Genomic DNA, 15,231 nt, shown 5'->3' with positions numbered 1-15,231 from the left:
GCCACAAGGAAACTCATATCCTCGGCACTCATATCCTCGGCACGGAAGGAACCGGGAAGAACTTCCCCTCAAGGAAGAAATTGGAGAAGGCCTGATAACTCGAGAGAGTTCAAGAAAGAAACTGGCCATTCAAAACGCTCTGAGTCTCCTCCCAGTGATGGCAAAAACAAAAAGAAGTCCGAAGGCAAGGGCCAAAGGAGGATCCTGAGGAGACGGTTAAACAATTTTAAGCCTGGCAGAGAATGCAGAAATTTGATAAACCCTCCTCCTGACTAGGCCGAGTTAAAGCTAAAGACAAGCTACGAACTCCAGCTATAACTGCTCCAGACCCTGCCATTGTCCCAGATACTGCGATCCTGATGGTAAACTTTGAGCCCCGCCAAGCACAACCCCATGGCTCGAACACGATCCCCAGCCTATCCAACAACTGCTGGGTGAACTAACTGAAAAGGGAATTGCTCGGGAGTTCTACCTAGCCATGAAGCTTGAAGACACCATCGAATACGAAGCTCTTGTTGATACAGCTGCTGATATTACCACTATATCAGCAAAAACATTAGATTAGAAGTTAAAACAAGCCACCCAGTCTCAAGGCAAGACCATTCGGCTACAGAAATGTGACTTAGATGTGTGGGCATTCTCCAGTGTGGGCACCCAGTTGAAATCCATCGCTCTGCTACACTTGACCATCTGACCAATGACATTGATCCATCAAGTCTATGTGTCACTGCACGACAACATGCCCTACTCATTGGGAAAGACTTGCTCAATCGTTTTGAACCATTGATTGACTCAAAATTTGGGCTCAAGTGAGCCACCCGTTGCTAGTTTTAATCTAAATGAGTTAATTATTTGTGTTAGTGTAGTTTACGTTTTAGGTTCATTCTTAGTTTTTGTTTGCTTCTCTTTTCATTTTTCTTTTCTTTTTCGCTTTGATTTACCCGGGCCATTAGGACATAATAACAAGAATCCCCAAATTAGGAACATCACTTTCATCAATACTGTTCACTGTTCATTAATTTCGCATTCCATTCATACATCAACCTCCCTTAGAGGACACATAACATCTTTTTATGCTACCTGTCCTTTGGGCTACTGTTGTCTAATCATAGATCACCTTGATCCAACTCCCCCTGTTTGACTACGCCGTCTCTGCTATAGTCCTTCTTGTGGAACCCTGTGAGAGTCCTAAGATGTTATTTTACAAGGTTTTCTTTTTATGGTGGTGGAACTATTCTGCACTGGTGTTGGTGCCACCACCTGCTGTGTCCCATTCCAGGTATCTCCACCTGATTGCAAATTTAAACCTGGATCCTTCATGACCTTTGTTAGGCCATTCTTTAGGCTTCCTTTGTCTCCTTCAACTATATCCTGCAAAGGTGAACTAGACATATTCATTAAATACAAGAAAAACATACAACTTTTATTTTTGCAGAAAGAACATGCTTGTTTTTCTCCTTCTAATGACTTCAAGTTCTAGATTAATATTTTTCACAGTTTCACCAAGAATATCTTCTTCAGTTATAGGCATGCCACAATCAGGCAGATTTCCAACTTTTCTCTGCTTTTTAGCCCATTGATACCAGTTTTTTTTACAACATTTTTCCGATCCCACTAGACTGCCATTTCACCCGCAGTTCAGATAAATACATTTATTTTTTCCTTATTTATTTCTACACAAACTGTTCGTCTCCCTCTCTATAAGAGAACTGTCATGATTGAATACCTTTATTTTAATCCCAAACTTTAGTAAAAAACTTATGATATGAAAATCAAAAGCAAAAATGCCTCTTAACCCAATAGAAGTTTCTAAGACAATTGAGCAGAAAACTACGTTTAGCTATAGAAAGCTGTTTTTTACCCTTTTAACAAAAACTCGTAGGATTTAAAAGAAAAAACAAATTTTTAACCCAAAAGAAACTGAAGAATTTCTTTACACAAAACTTGAAAAATAGGTACTCACTATGCAACCAACGTAAACATAAGAAACAATAAGAGTATTTCAACCTGTTAAAAAACTTGCTGCATCAATCCTCGCAAGAAATGCTTTTTTCACAAAACACGCTTGAATTCTTATATTATAATGACCAAAAATCTTTATAAAAAACTTGTAATATGAAATTCACAAGCAAAAAACGCCCTTTTCAACCAATAGAAGTTCTCGGTAGTTGACCGTAAAAAACACTTTTACATATAATTTGAGACCAAGTAAGCCGTTTTTACCTTTTTTAAAATAAACTTGCAGCATAAATCTTACAAGAAAAAAACTCTATTTTTTAGCCAATAGAAATTCAAGAAAGCTTATTTATAAATTTCTTCCCACAAAACTTGAAAAACAAACATTAGCGTTAACGTTGCATTAATCAAGAAAGTTTGTTTTTATTTTTTATCATAATATAAGTACTCACTAGGCAGCGTAACCATACCAGGAAACTTGATTATTTAACCAAGAAAAGCATTTTTTTTTAAAGAAAACATTCCATTCGTACTCTCGGTGGTTAAGCGTCTCTAAAGAGGTGAAGATAGATGCCTCTACAACGTGCCAATAGAGATAAGTTTGCCACTCGAAAGAATGCCCAAGCCAATTTTATTCAATCTATGGTTTCTATATGTCCCGAGAGTCGTAACGGAAAACCACACCACAACAACAAGCTACCTTTTTGTTTGCCTTACAAGCGGAACCAATCTACAACTCATTCAACTCATACGGCTTCAGACATCGTTGAACTCGACGAAAGGATAAAGGTGGGTGCCTTTGTCTACAACTCCCCCCCTCCTGGGTGTGTCCCTCTTCGCTCTTTGTTTCACGACCCCAGGTTTAAAAAGGCAGACGGACAGATGTTTAGATAATCCGGTGTCATTTCTCTAATTCTGTTTCAAGCTTGCCTTGAAAAGAGTGTAAATCAGTCTAAATGAAATGTTGATTGTGAATTTGTATTCAAACGTTTAAGCTTTTAGATGAAGCTAGTAATTTATACTTTATATTTTGATTATCTTTTAGCATTCATTTAAGTATGGCGTATATCTATAGTGTATAATAATTTTAAATTAATTAAAACTAGTGTTTCATAGTTAATTAATAAGGCCAATTAATTAATTATTGTCCACGTAAATTGAATAGTTTCCCTTGTAATATAAAATAAAAGTGGTGGTGCTCCAACTTCAGGTAAATTTTACCTAGATGCAATTTTAAAGTTTAATCTACCAGAACTTTTTCCAGATGTTCTGAATACAAACCTTTTTATAAGAAATATAAAACTACTACAATATACTGAGATTTTTGCCCATTCTTCTTTGAAAAACTGCCAAAACTCAGTCAGATTAGCATCAGAGCATTTGTGAACGGCGCTTTTCAGATCTTGCCACAGATTCTTGATGTGATTTAGGTCTGGACTTTGAGCTCTGAGCCATTCTAACACATGAATGTTTTGTTTTAAACCATTCCATTGTAGCCCTGGCTTTATGTTTAGGTGTGTGAGGGAGAGGTACTGCAGGTCCTTCCTCCCTGCTGCCATCAAACTCCACAACAAGAACACAGCCAGATAAATATTTAACAGCACCTTTCTTCTTGTTATTTTTGTAAATATGTTGTGTATATATAATATGGTGCAGATTTCTATTATATTCTATTTAAATTTTTTCATTTTATTATTTTATTTCTGGGTGTTTTATTTGTGGTATATTGCTCCTGCTGTTGTTTAAACCGAATTTCCCCTCGCGGGACAAATAAAGGATTTCTGATTCTGATTCTGATTTAGGGTCTTTTTACTGCTGGAAGGTCCGCCCCAGTCTCTAGTCTTTTGCAGACTCCAACAGGTTTTCTTTCAAGATTGCCCTGTACAGCACCATCCATCTTCCCATCAACTCTGACCAACTTCCCTGCCCCCTGATGAAGAGAAGGGCTCTCCTTGTTCGGCCTGTAAGTTTAGGTGGACGTGTCTTGGTAGGTTTGCAGTCGTGCCATACTCTTTCCATTTCCGGATAAATCATGTATAATTTTCTTTGTACTTCACAATTGTGTGACATTTTGTTGATCTTTCACATTAAATTCTAATAAGATATATTTATGTTTTTGGCGTCCAGTGTGGAAAAAATCAAGGTGTATGAATACATTTGTAAGCCACTGTATGTTGAAATCTATTTATATAAAGACAAACTTCTAGGTTAGAATTAATCTTGGTTAGGATTAATCTTGTAAAGGAAAGTCTTCCACAGTACAAAGATACACAGTAATCCGTTGATACGCCCCCCACTGCTTCCTTACAATAAAGAGAATGGAAAGTTTTTGTAATATTTACAATATTTGTAACATCAGAAGAGGGGGGGGGGTATTTTTGATAAAGGCATTTAATTCTAGCAGCTCTGCACTGCACACAAATGTATAATCCAGCCCTGGTTTAAAAGAAAGATGAAGTAGTTTCCTCTCACAGGTGTCAGGACATTATCTTTCAGCTGCACTTAAGTGTGTAGCTCCGAACCACAACCCCTAACCTGTAAAGTGATACCAGTTTTAATGTCTAACGTCACATTTGCGTCGTTTCTTCTTAGCACTAGCTTAAGAATAGCCACATCAAGTACATATAAGCGGTATAAGTTAAACATGACGTGAACACGGAGAAGCTAACAGAATAATAAAATATGAAAACAATATACCGTAAATATTTATGATTTATGACACTTGGAGCGTGAAGTTCACTTGCTTTTCATTCTCTTTCGACGTGACTATTTCACTGTAGGAGTGAGTGGCACTGTACCAAGATGGCCGCCCTGTATACACACCGCTCTAGTGGGCAGCAGCAGTCGATGCGGCGTCCATGTATGTCAAGTTCTGCGTTTTTTCGGACCACAACTCAGCCCATACTTGAAAAACAGCTTGACAACTTGTTGAAGGATGCAAAGGACAACTCGACTCTCGTTCTTTGGTTTTTATTTTCTTGATGATTTATGTTGAGGACTCCAGTTCAGAATATAATAGTCAGTATAGAACAGGTTGATAACCTTTAAAACAAAAACATGCATTAGTCAAAAGTTTACTTTAATAAAATGTTAATTTAATTTGCTTTTCAAACAAAGCTTTCAGAACTATTAAAGTAAGTGTTAAAACAAGTGTAAACTATATACTTTGTGACCCTGGTCTGGAAAAGCGCTATATAAATAAAAAAAATACTTACTTACTACAAGCTTAAATTAGGTTAAACCAAAGTATCTAGATCAACTATTAACACTCAGGAGCAAACATAATTCTCATTAAAAGTAGTTTTTTCTACCAGTTGCATCTTCGTGGTGATCAGGAGATGAGGTCACGTCCTGTTGTCAGGAGCAGGTGAGAGAGACTGACATCTATACCATGCCTTTCTAGTGGGTGTTCAGGTGAATTATGTCCCACCGGCAACACAAGCCAGAATGTTGGTTCCAACAGAGACTTTTGCACATGTTCGCCCTCTGCAGGTTTTGTTTTCCCCTCACACTTCAACTTGTATTGTATCTTTATTTGCTTATTCAATTCCACCTTCATTATGGCATTTCTTATTCAACATATTTCAGATCACGCTTTTAGTTCAAGTTATTTAAAGTATAGTTAGTCATAGCTTTTGTCATTTATTTGACACAAGTCATACCTTACAAAGTTCCTGTCTACCTTTATTTTGAAATGCAAGCATTATATCCGTTTTTTTAAGTAACCTAAATACATACAGTATATGTCAAGGTAAGTTGACTTATACCTTGGATATTGGTTAAAAAAAATTATAATAAAAAGGCGATAAATAACAGTCCCATGATTTGATGCCGTCAGTGAATTCTTAGATATGTTTGTGGAACTCTGGCTCTACCTAGTGGTCAAAATGGTGAACAGTCATTGCGAGAGTCTCACGCTGATGTTGCAAGAAAGTAAAACTACTAGCTTGTACTGCCATCTATTGACAAAACGTAGCACAACCACTTTACTACAGTAATCCAAGCGTTTTTCAACAATGTTTTTAAGGGTAAATTGAGCGAAAACCCAAATCTACTGACTTACATGTTACAAATGTTTAAAGCTTCTCTTCCAAGTCTCTCATCATGACCACGTTTTGAAGTTATTACTTTATAAAGTTCTCCTTCTTCTGAAATCTCCCAGAACAAGAGGTTAAGAGAATAAATTATAATAATTGGCTTTGCTTCTCCCTTGGAGATGAAGACTTCCTGGATTGATGACGCTGCATGACAAGCCTCAGTGTTTGACCAATCACTGCAGAGCGGGTTTGGTTATTGTCAATGAGATTTAATTTCCAGAAAAAGCAAATGTTTTAATATCTTCATTAAAAATAGTTTTGTGCAAACGTACACATACTCCAGAGGGATCAATAAAGTACAGTAGAGGTGCAAGATCTATTTAAGTCACACTTCAATCAACACATTAATTTAACTTTAATGTATGAAAATTCAATAGTACACAAAAAGGTGGCCATAACATAACTTAATAAACTAAGAACGTAAAAAAAACAACAGAAAACTGTTTAAAAGTACAGTACTTTGATGAAATCTCAACAGTACACTTATACAGTATGTAAACAATAAAACAAATAACAGGTAACTTATTAAATTAAGTTATGAACTCACTATAATGTATACACATTAAAACTCATGTTGTTGTCTTATGAAGAAAAATATTTTGAGCTATACTTATAACTCTATGGATCAGTGCCATCAGAATATTTAAAGGGTTAGTTCAACCAAAATTCATATTTTCTACTCACCCTCATGTTGACTGAGGTTGGGAGGTTGAAACGTAAAAATATAAATCCATTTGAATGAAATGCAACTGAGTGACCAGGGATGAACTTCCTCCAAAAAGAAGCTAAAAACATCTACATGCTTTCATAATGCTTGGTGAATTATTTTCTGGAACAATACTTCTCATCAAGTCTTCAATACAGGCAAGTAAAGGAGAAGAAATTTTGGGTGAACTAGACCTTTAATGGTTGAATTTAACAATTCAAATGTCAAAAACTTTAAATGCAGTGAAGACATTCAAATTTTCAACATTAATTTGATATATTCAACCATTTCATATTCTGGTGGCATCAGATCTACTGTTAATGTTTTTTCATTAAGAACTTTTGAATTTTTCTCAGCATTCTGGCTCTTTGTGCGTTTTCTGAAACGATATATTGAGACACAGATGATGATGATGATGATGATGATGATGATGATGATGATGATGATGACTATAATGATGATGGTGGTGGGTTCAGAGCCAGTCGTCTCTGGGATAAAGGGATGAGAAAAACACAACATCAGAACCACAGTAAGAACAGCTCAGTGAAGCTTCATCAGTTGAGTGTCAATTAAAACAAAATGCAAGAAATATTTCCAAGTTTTCATAAAAGGTTCTAATACTGTAGTCAGATCATTTGTAGTGTCAGCATTATTTTGAGGGTCATTTGTGTGCATGACAGTGAGAGAGTGTTTGACTTTGAGTTCAATAATGAAATCAGCAAACACATCAACCAACTGAACATAATGATAACATCAAGACACTCACACCATGAAACATTGTTTCTTTGAACTTTTACAATTGATTTCAATATTGAAACATGTGAAAAACCTCCCGATGAAAGTGTGTTGAACTTTCTCTAATCATGATTACAATTTAATTTTGATCAATTCAGAATGTAATGGAAGCAGAATTAGTGTCCAGACACACACCAACACCTTCTAGGATCACAATGAAAGACTCGTCATCTTTGTTTCTGATTTCACCTCCATCTGTTACTTTTCTATCAAGAGTGTTAAATGTCGTCTCAACTTCAGAATCTGTTCATGAAGAAGAGATGAGTCTGAGTTCATGACAGAGACCTCAGACTCATCTCTTCTGGGGGAACATGGATCTGGACACTCATGGAAAGAGGGAAAGAAGTGAAGAAGAAGAAAAAAAGACTCACGGTTGTTGTCGAGTCCTTCATCCAGTCTGCGGATCACTTCATCCTGACTGTAGCCTCTGAACACACACTCGTACCTGCTCCAGTCTTCAGACTGACCAGGTGGACGCAGAAGTTCAGCCTTTTTCTGGAAAGTCCCGTCATGGTTTAGGAGAGTTTTTTTTATCCACATGTCATCATCACCAGTGATTTTCTTTCCATCTTTCCTCCAAAACAAGTAAGTTTGTTTAGTAAAGAACCCTGTGGCGAGGCAGACGATGGGAGAGAACGAGTTCTTCTGGAGGAGAAACATTTGTGGAGGATCTGGAGAAGACAAAGATCAGTGTTTAGATCAGCTGATGGAGTTCATGACTGTCAGTGACACCACAGTCCTCTGAGAGCTTCTACACACACACACATGTTCTGTCACTCACACACACCAACACGTCCTCTACCTTTTCTCAGCAGACGCTTCTCCCCGTAGTCCAAATACATCTTCAGCCGCTCTGGACATTCCTGAGTCAAATAGTCGTGGATTTGTTGGTTCAGATCATCTCTTGAGTTCAGATCACGTGCGATGTCTTCATCTTCTGAATGTCGAGTAAACCACTGTTTGTCCTCAATGTAGAACTTAATGAAGTCTTTTCCATTGTAGGCAAACAAATGATAACCTCTGACCTCTCCAGTCTTATTATTCCACTCACATCTAGATATCCTCTGGATCAAGTGAAAACCTGAGAGAAACAAGCTGAAATTAACTTTCACCTCCTTGTGTGTGTGTGTGTGCGTGTGTGTGTGTGTGTGTACCTACCTTGACTTATGTTTAATCCTTGTGTTTTCTTCTCTAAGATCATCTTCTGGACCAGCAGATCATCAGCCCATGTGTTCAAATGTTTCTCTCGATGTTCCTCTAAGACTGGTCTCATCCAGTCTTCTCTGGGTTCTGGTCCATTGTCGTTATAGTGGACAAAGTGAACATCGTCCACATATCCATCCACGAACCTTTGGTCAGCTGACATGACTTCATGATAGGAGAGATTGTGAAATTCTGCAGAAACAACAAGAATAAGTTAATATTTCCATCTAAACACAAACGATCTCCCCTTCCTTGATAGTCAAAGTAGGTCAACTACCACCATGGGGCATCCATTGGTGTGTTCAGAAGCCACATGGCATCCACAATTTTGTTAGAATTGAAGGCGATAGATCTCTGCTTTGCCAAGTGCCCATGATCCTGTAAGTTTGTTTCTCTGACTTTGTGTAATTCATAAATCAAGCATTTTCTCTTAAAGTCATTCCTACTACCGTTTCCTTATTTTCTTCGTTCTATCCAGTGCAGCATTCATCACAATGTTTATGTTCCCTCCACAAATTAGTATTTCCTCCATTTCAGAGGTCAACGTATGGAAAAAACTCTCTTTCTCTCGATCTCTCTCTATATATATATATCATATATATTCACCAGTGTAACCTTCTCATCTTCCACCCTTTGACCAGCACTTATCTTCCTTCTTTGTCACGTCGTTGTTTTTCCCATTCAAACTTTACCGAGTAAAGATTATAGTACGCATTAGAGTAGCCCATTTTCAAAGTTTATTATGTTTGGTCTTGGTTACGTGTGTTTCTTGGAGGTATAGCAGGTGAGCAGCGTGTCGTCTTTAGTTGCAGATTGTTTGTGTGTCGGTATCTTTATCTAGAAATGTTTCCATCTTTTAACCTTGTCTCTGATTTCTAGTTAATCTACCTGCTTTCATATTCAAACTATTTCACTTTAAGTGGTCGTTTCCAGCTATCAGGAGGTGTATTTATTTGATTGACCGTGGCGAGCTCTTGACTCGTCATGTCGTGGAACAGGAAGTCAAAAACAACTCAGTATTTCTGTTAAAAGTTTTCTAGTCTCAATTACATTTTCAGTAAAATACTTGATGAGTGAAATATTTGAAAGCTGAGTCCCTCTTGATGATGCAGGATTTTAGTAAAAGTAAGATCATGAGAATGAAAGTCAGTTGTTTACCTGCTGTCACACGAGCACCCGCAGAGAAGAAAACTATCAACAGAAAAATAATCTTCCTTCCATAGCAGGGAAAATTATCCGCTGAAGACATATTGTACTTCCTCATGAAGGTTATTCAAATGTGGTCTAATGATGGTAGCACCGACTTTTAAAGCACAGAGGAGGAGGAGGAGGAAGAGTTCAGTCAAAAAAATCATGGAGGATCAAGAGCAGAAAATAAATACAGAAGGATATCAACCAACCAAACCTGTTTTACCATCGAGGCAAGGTGAAAATATGACAAAAATAGACTAGACTAATGTCTAACGTCACATTTGCGACGTTTCTTCGTAGCACTAGCTTAAGAATAGCCACATCAAGTACATATAAGCCGTACAAGTTAAACAATACATACAATAAATAAAATATGTACTGTAAATATTGATGATTTATGACACATTTGATGAAGTTCACTTGCTTTTCATTCTCTTTCGACGTAACTATTTCACTGTAGGAGCGAGTGGCACTGTACAACTCAGGGGTTTCTCAGTCTCTTTGGTGGAACACAAGTACAAACAGTGGTCGTCCTAAAGCGACAGTGTCATATTATGGTATGACAATTAAAAACGAATGAAACATAAAATACAAAAATAACTGGGTTAAACTTTTCCAGTGAAAATAATCACAACATGAAACATAAAATAAACAGCTGGGTTACAAAGACATAATGTACTTACTCATGAAGATTATTGTATTATTCTTCATTGGGTATGTTGACGTGAGAACCGACTTTTTAGGTTAGGTTAGGTAGAACGTTATTGAATTGTTTTTCTAATTAGACACAGCAATACAGACGATTATTCAAAAAAAACATAAGAACAAGAACAAAGAGAAATAAAACAGAATACAAACAATAAATGTTCTGCTGAAACAGAAGGAACTCAACTAACAAACCAAACCTGTTTTACCATCAGAAGTGTGGCAAGGTGAACTAGAATTCCTCTCTTTGCAAATAATGACAATAAATAAGAGGTAGAGCTAATGATGGAACCAATGATGTTCATGGATAAATAAAGTACAGGTGATTAAAGAAGGACATCCTGACGATAAAGTCCCACAGCAAGAACAAGAGGAAGAAAATATTCATATATATATTAATAATTGAATGATCTCACATATTTTTCATATACCACAATAAATAATTATTTATAATTACAATTGTTGAACTAATGCAAACACTTTTCAGTCTTAAATGTCACCGTAATCGGGAGAAAAGCTTCACCTTAAAATGCTTTTTTCCACTTCATGGTTCTGTGAGTAAAATGTAGACAAACTTGATATATATTTAACTTTTTTTTTTTAAATGCAAACAATGTATAGCATAGAATTATCTTGTACTTCCCACTGTTGTATAGAATTCTGCAACACTTCACACTGCACACATTTCAATCCTGACGAAGTCTCAAAAATCAGACATTACAATTACAGTGGCTTGCAACAGTATTCATGCCCCTTGAACTTTTCAACATTACACGCCACAAACATATATATCTTATTGGAGTTTAATGTGAAAGACCAACACAAAGTGTCACACAATTGTGAAGTACAAAGAAAATTATACATGACTTAAAAAAAAATTAAAAGTTTTTAAAAAAAAGTGAAAAGTGAGTCAATACTTTGTGGAACTGTCTTTTGCTACAAATACAGCTGCAAGTCATTCAGGGTATGTCTCTACCAGCTGTGCACATCTATAGACTGAGATTATTGGCCATTCTTCTTTAAAAATCAGCTCAAAATCAGTCAGATTAGCATCAGAACACTTGTGAACGGCGCTTTTCAGATCTTGCCACAGATTCTCGATGTGATATAGGTCTGGACTTTGACTGAGCCATTCTAACACATGAATATGTTTTAAACCATTTTATTGTAGCCCTGGCTTTATGTTTAGGGTCGTTGTCCTGCTGGAAGGTGAACCTCCGCCCAGTCTCTAGTCTTTTGCAGACTCCAACAGGTTTTCTTTCAAGATTGCCCTGTACGGCACCATCCATCTCCTATCAACTCTGACCAACTTCCCTGCCCCCTACTGAAGAGAAGTGCTCTCCTTGTTCGGCCTGTAAGTTTAGGTGGACGTGTCTTGGTAGGTTTGCAGTCGTGCCATACTCTTTCCATTTCCGGATAAATCATGTATAATTTTCTTTGTACTTCACAATTGTGTGACACTTTCACATTAAATTCTAATAAGATATATTTATGTTTGTGGCGTCCAATGTGGAAAAAATCAAGGTGTATGAATACATTTGTAAGCCACTGTATGTTGAAATCTATTTATATCAAGACAAACTTCTAGGTTAGAAATTAATCTTGTAAAGGAAAGTCTTCCACAGTACAAAGATACACAGTATTCCGTTGATACGCCCCCCCACTGCTTCCTTACAATAAAGAGAATGGAAAGTTTTTGTAATATTTACAATATTTGTAACATCAGAAGAGGGGGGGGGGGGTATTTTTGATAAAGGCCTTTAATTCTAGCAGCTCTGCACTGCACAAAAATGTATAATCCAGCCCTGGTTTAAAAGAAAGATGAAGTAGTTTCCCCTCACAGGTGTCAGGACATTATCTTTCAGCTGCACTTTTTTTTTTAGAGTGTAGCTCCGAACCACAACACTAAAACCTGTAAAGTGATACCAGTTTTAATGTCACATTTGCGTTGTTTCTTCGTAGCACTAGCTTAAGAATAGCCACATCAAGTAGATATAAGCGGTACAAGTTAAACATGATGTGAACACGGAGAAGCTAACAGAATAATAAAATATGAAAACAATATACCGTAAATATTGATGATTTATGACACTTGGAGCGTGAAGTTCACTTGCTTTTCATTCTCTTTAGACGTGACTATTTCACTGTAGGAGTGAGTGGCACTGTACCAAGATGGCCGCCCTGTATACGCACCGCTCTAGTGGGCGGCAGCAGTCGATGCGGCGTCCATGCATGTCAAGTTCTGCGTTTGTTCGGACCACAACTCAGCCCAAACTTGAAAAACAGCTTGACCACTTGTTGAAGGATGCAAAGGACAACTCGATTCTCGTTCTTTGGTTTTTATTTTCTTGATGATTTATGTTGAGGACTCCAGTTCAGAATATAATAGTCAGTAAAGAACAGGTTGATAACCTTTAAAACAAAAACATGCATTAGTTTTAATACATTTCAATAAATGTCAAAAGTTTCCTTAAATAAAATGTTAATTTTACTTGCTTTTTAAACAAAGCTTTAAGAACTATTTAAGTAAGCGCTTAAACACTCGGTTTTAAGTGTAAACTATATTTTATTGAGTATTGTTTTGATTGTTTAAGCTCTTTGTGACCCTGGTCTGGAAAAGCGCTATACAAATAAAAATTACTTACTTACATACTGCAAGCTTAAATTAGCTTAAACCAAAGTATCTAAATCAACTATTAACACTCAGGAGCAAACATAATTCTCATTAAAAGTAGTTTTTTCTACCAGTTGTATCTTCGTGGTGATCAGGAGCTGAGGTCATGTCCTGTTGTCAGGAGCAGGTGAGAGAGACTGACATCTATACCATGCCTTTCTAGTGGGTGTTCAGGTGAATTATGTCCCACCAGCAACACAAGCCAGAATGTTGGTTCCACCAGAGACTTTTGCACATGTTCGCCCTCTGCAGGTTTTGTTTTCCCCTCACACTTCAACTTGTATTGTATCTTTATTTGCTTATTCAATTCCACCTTCATTATGGCATTTCTTATTCAACATATTTCAGATCACGCTTTTAGTTCAAGTTATTTAAAGTATAGTTAGTCATAGTTTTTGTCAAACAAATTTTTTCATATCTTTATTTTAAAAAAAATCTATGATAAGTACAGTAGAGGTGCAAGATCTATTTCAGACACACTTAAATCCACAAAGTTTAACTTTAATGCATTTATATAAAACACATTTCTACTAACACCATTTGAAAACAGTGGTGCACTAAAAGAAACACCAAACAAACAAAAAACACAAGAACACAATTCTTTGAGTAAATATTTTATTTACAAGATCTATATTGATGAAGATAATGAATAATAATAATAATCTCTGGCACTGGCTCAAAGTGAAATATTGATATGTAACAATTTGCATGGATATTTAAGTTATATTTTTAGGTTATTTAAACTTAGCTAGTATTGAGCCAAGACTTCTCTAGTTAGGCTAACTCAATTACTTTAGTACAAGCAGCATGATTTACCTTTTCCTCTCCAAGCTTGTTTAAGTTGAACCAACTTCATTTTAATTGTGTTGAAATTACTCCATTTAGTTATTCTAACTTAATTAATTTTGATTCTACTCAGAACTGTCCATGCAAATCGTTACCTTAATTTTATTAGTACAAGAACTTATTTATCCATCTTCCAGTTTTCCAGCCATAACATAAGTGAATAAACTTACAAGATAAGAAATCACTTTGATGAAATCTCAACAGTACACCTATACAGTATGTAAACAACAATACAAATAACAGGTAACTTATTAAATTAAGTTATGAACTCACTATAATGTATACACATTAAAAACTCATGTTGTTGTCTTATGAAGAAAAAGCTCTTGATTTTGATTTATATATATATATATATATATATATATATATATATATATATATATAAAACCATGGATCGGTGCCATCAGAATATTTAAAAGTTAGTTCACCCAAAATGCAAATTTTCTACTCATGTTGACTAAAGGTTGGGATTATTTTCAGAGTCATCGGTTTCTTTTTCCAGTTATAGGTAAAACTATAAATCCATCTTCTTCCAAAAACATCTATTCTACACTGGAATTACTGGCGATATTACCTGGAGTACCTTCAGAGTAGTTAATAGTTTTATAGTTAATAGTATAGACTTGTTTAATTATTTTCCAAAACAATTCTTCTCATCAAGGCTTCAATACAGGCAAGTAAAGTAAAGATGTGTAAAGACTGTCCCAGACCAGGGTCAAAAAGCCTGCACAGATAAATATGTCTTGAGATGATTCTTGAGGGAGTCAGTAAACTCCATCAAACACAGAGATGGACATTACACACGAGCAGTATGGAGGTATTTGACATGTTTGACTATAACTCTAAAAAGGAATGAATTACTCTGAAAATGGTCCAAACCCTTAGTCGAAATGAGTGAAGTTTAAATTTTGGGTGATTTACTTGAACTTTATGCCTCCTGGCATGTAGGTAAGTAGTGCTGGGTTGTCTAACCCGAGCCCAACCAGGAGAACAATGTACTGCCTTTCGTCTGACCCCTCACCTGTGACCTGTGCCTGGCAGGGTTGAACCTCCGGGGG

At 36.3% G+C, this 15,231-nt stretch overlaps 1 protein-coding gene across 2 annotated transcripts in view; it reads right to left on the bottom strand.

Annotated features, from left to right (window-relative positions):
* LOC148071970 (class I histocompatibility antigen, Non-RT1.A alpha-1 chain-like) overlaps positions 1-10,055 on the bottom strand; it is a 30,581-nt gene extending 20,526 nt beyond the window's left edge. Inside the window, exons 1-5 of one of the 2 annotated variants that reach the window (XM_087798769.1) lie at positions 9,916-10,055; positions 8,713-8,949; positions 8,357-8,635; positions 7,926-8,225; positions 7,099-7,247 (exon numbers count right to left, since the gene is read on the bottom strand). In XM_087798769.1, coding sequence (XP_087654895.1) covers positions 7,099-7,247; positions 7,926-8,225; positions 8,357-8,635; positions 8,713-8,949; positions 9,916-10,021 — 1,071 coding nt within the window. In that variant the 5' untranslated portion in view covers positions 10,022-10,055. The remainder of the gene's footprint in view (positions 1-7,098; positions 7,248-7,925; positions 8,226-8,356; positions 8,636-8,712; positions 8,950-9,915) is intronic. The other variant, XM_087798770.1, reaches the window with a different exon arrangement.
* Positions 10,056-15,231: the final 5,176 nt, after the last annotated feature.

This window comes from Callionymus lyra, chromosome 9 (genome assembly GCF_982586985.1).
Source record: "Callionymus lyra chromosome 9, fCalLyr1.hap1.1, whole genome shotgun sequence".
Lineage (NCBI taxonomy): Eukaryota > Metazoa > Chordata > Actinopteri > Syngnathiformes > Callionymidae > Callionymus > Callionymus lyra.
Note: the sequence above shows the minus strand (reverse complement) of the source record. Positions and strands in the feature narration are given on the sequence as shown.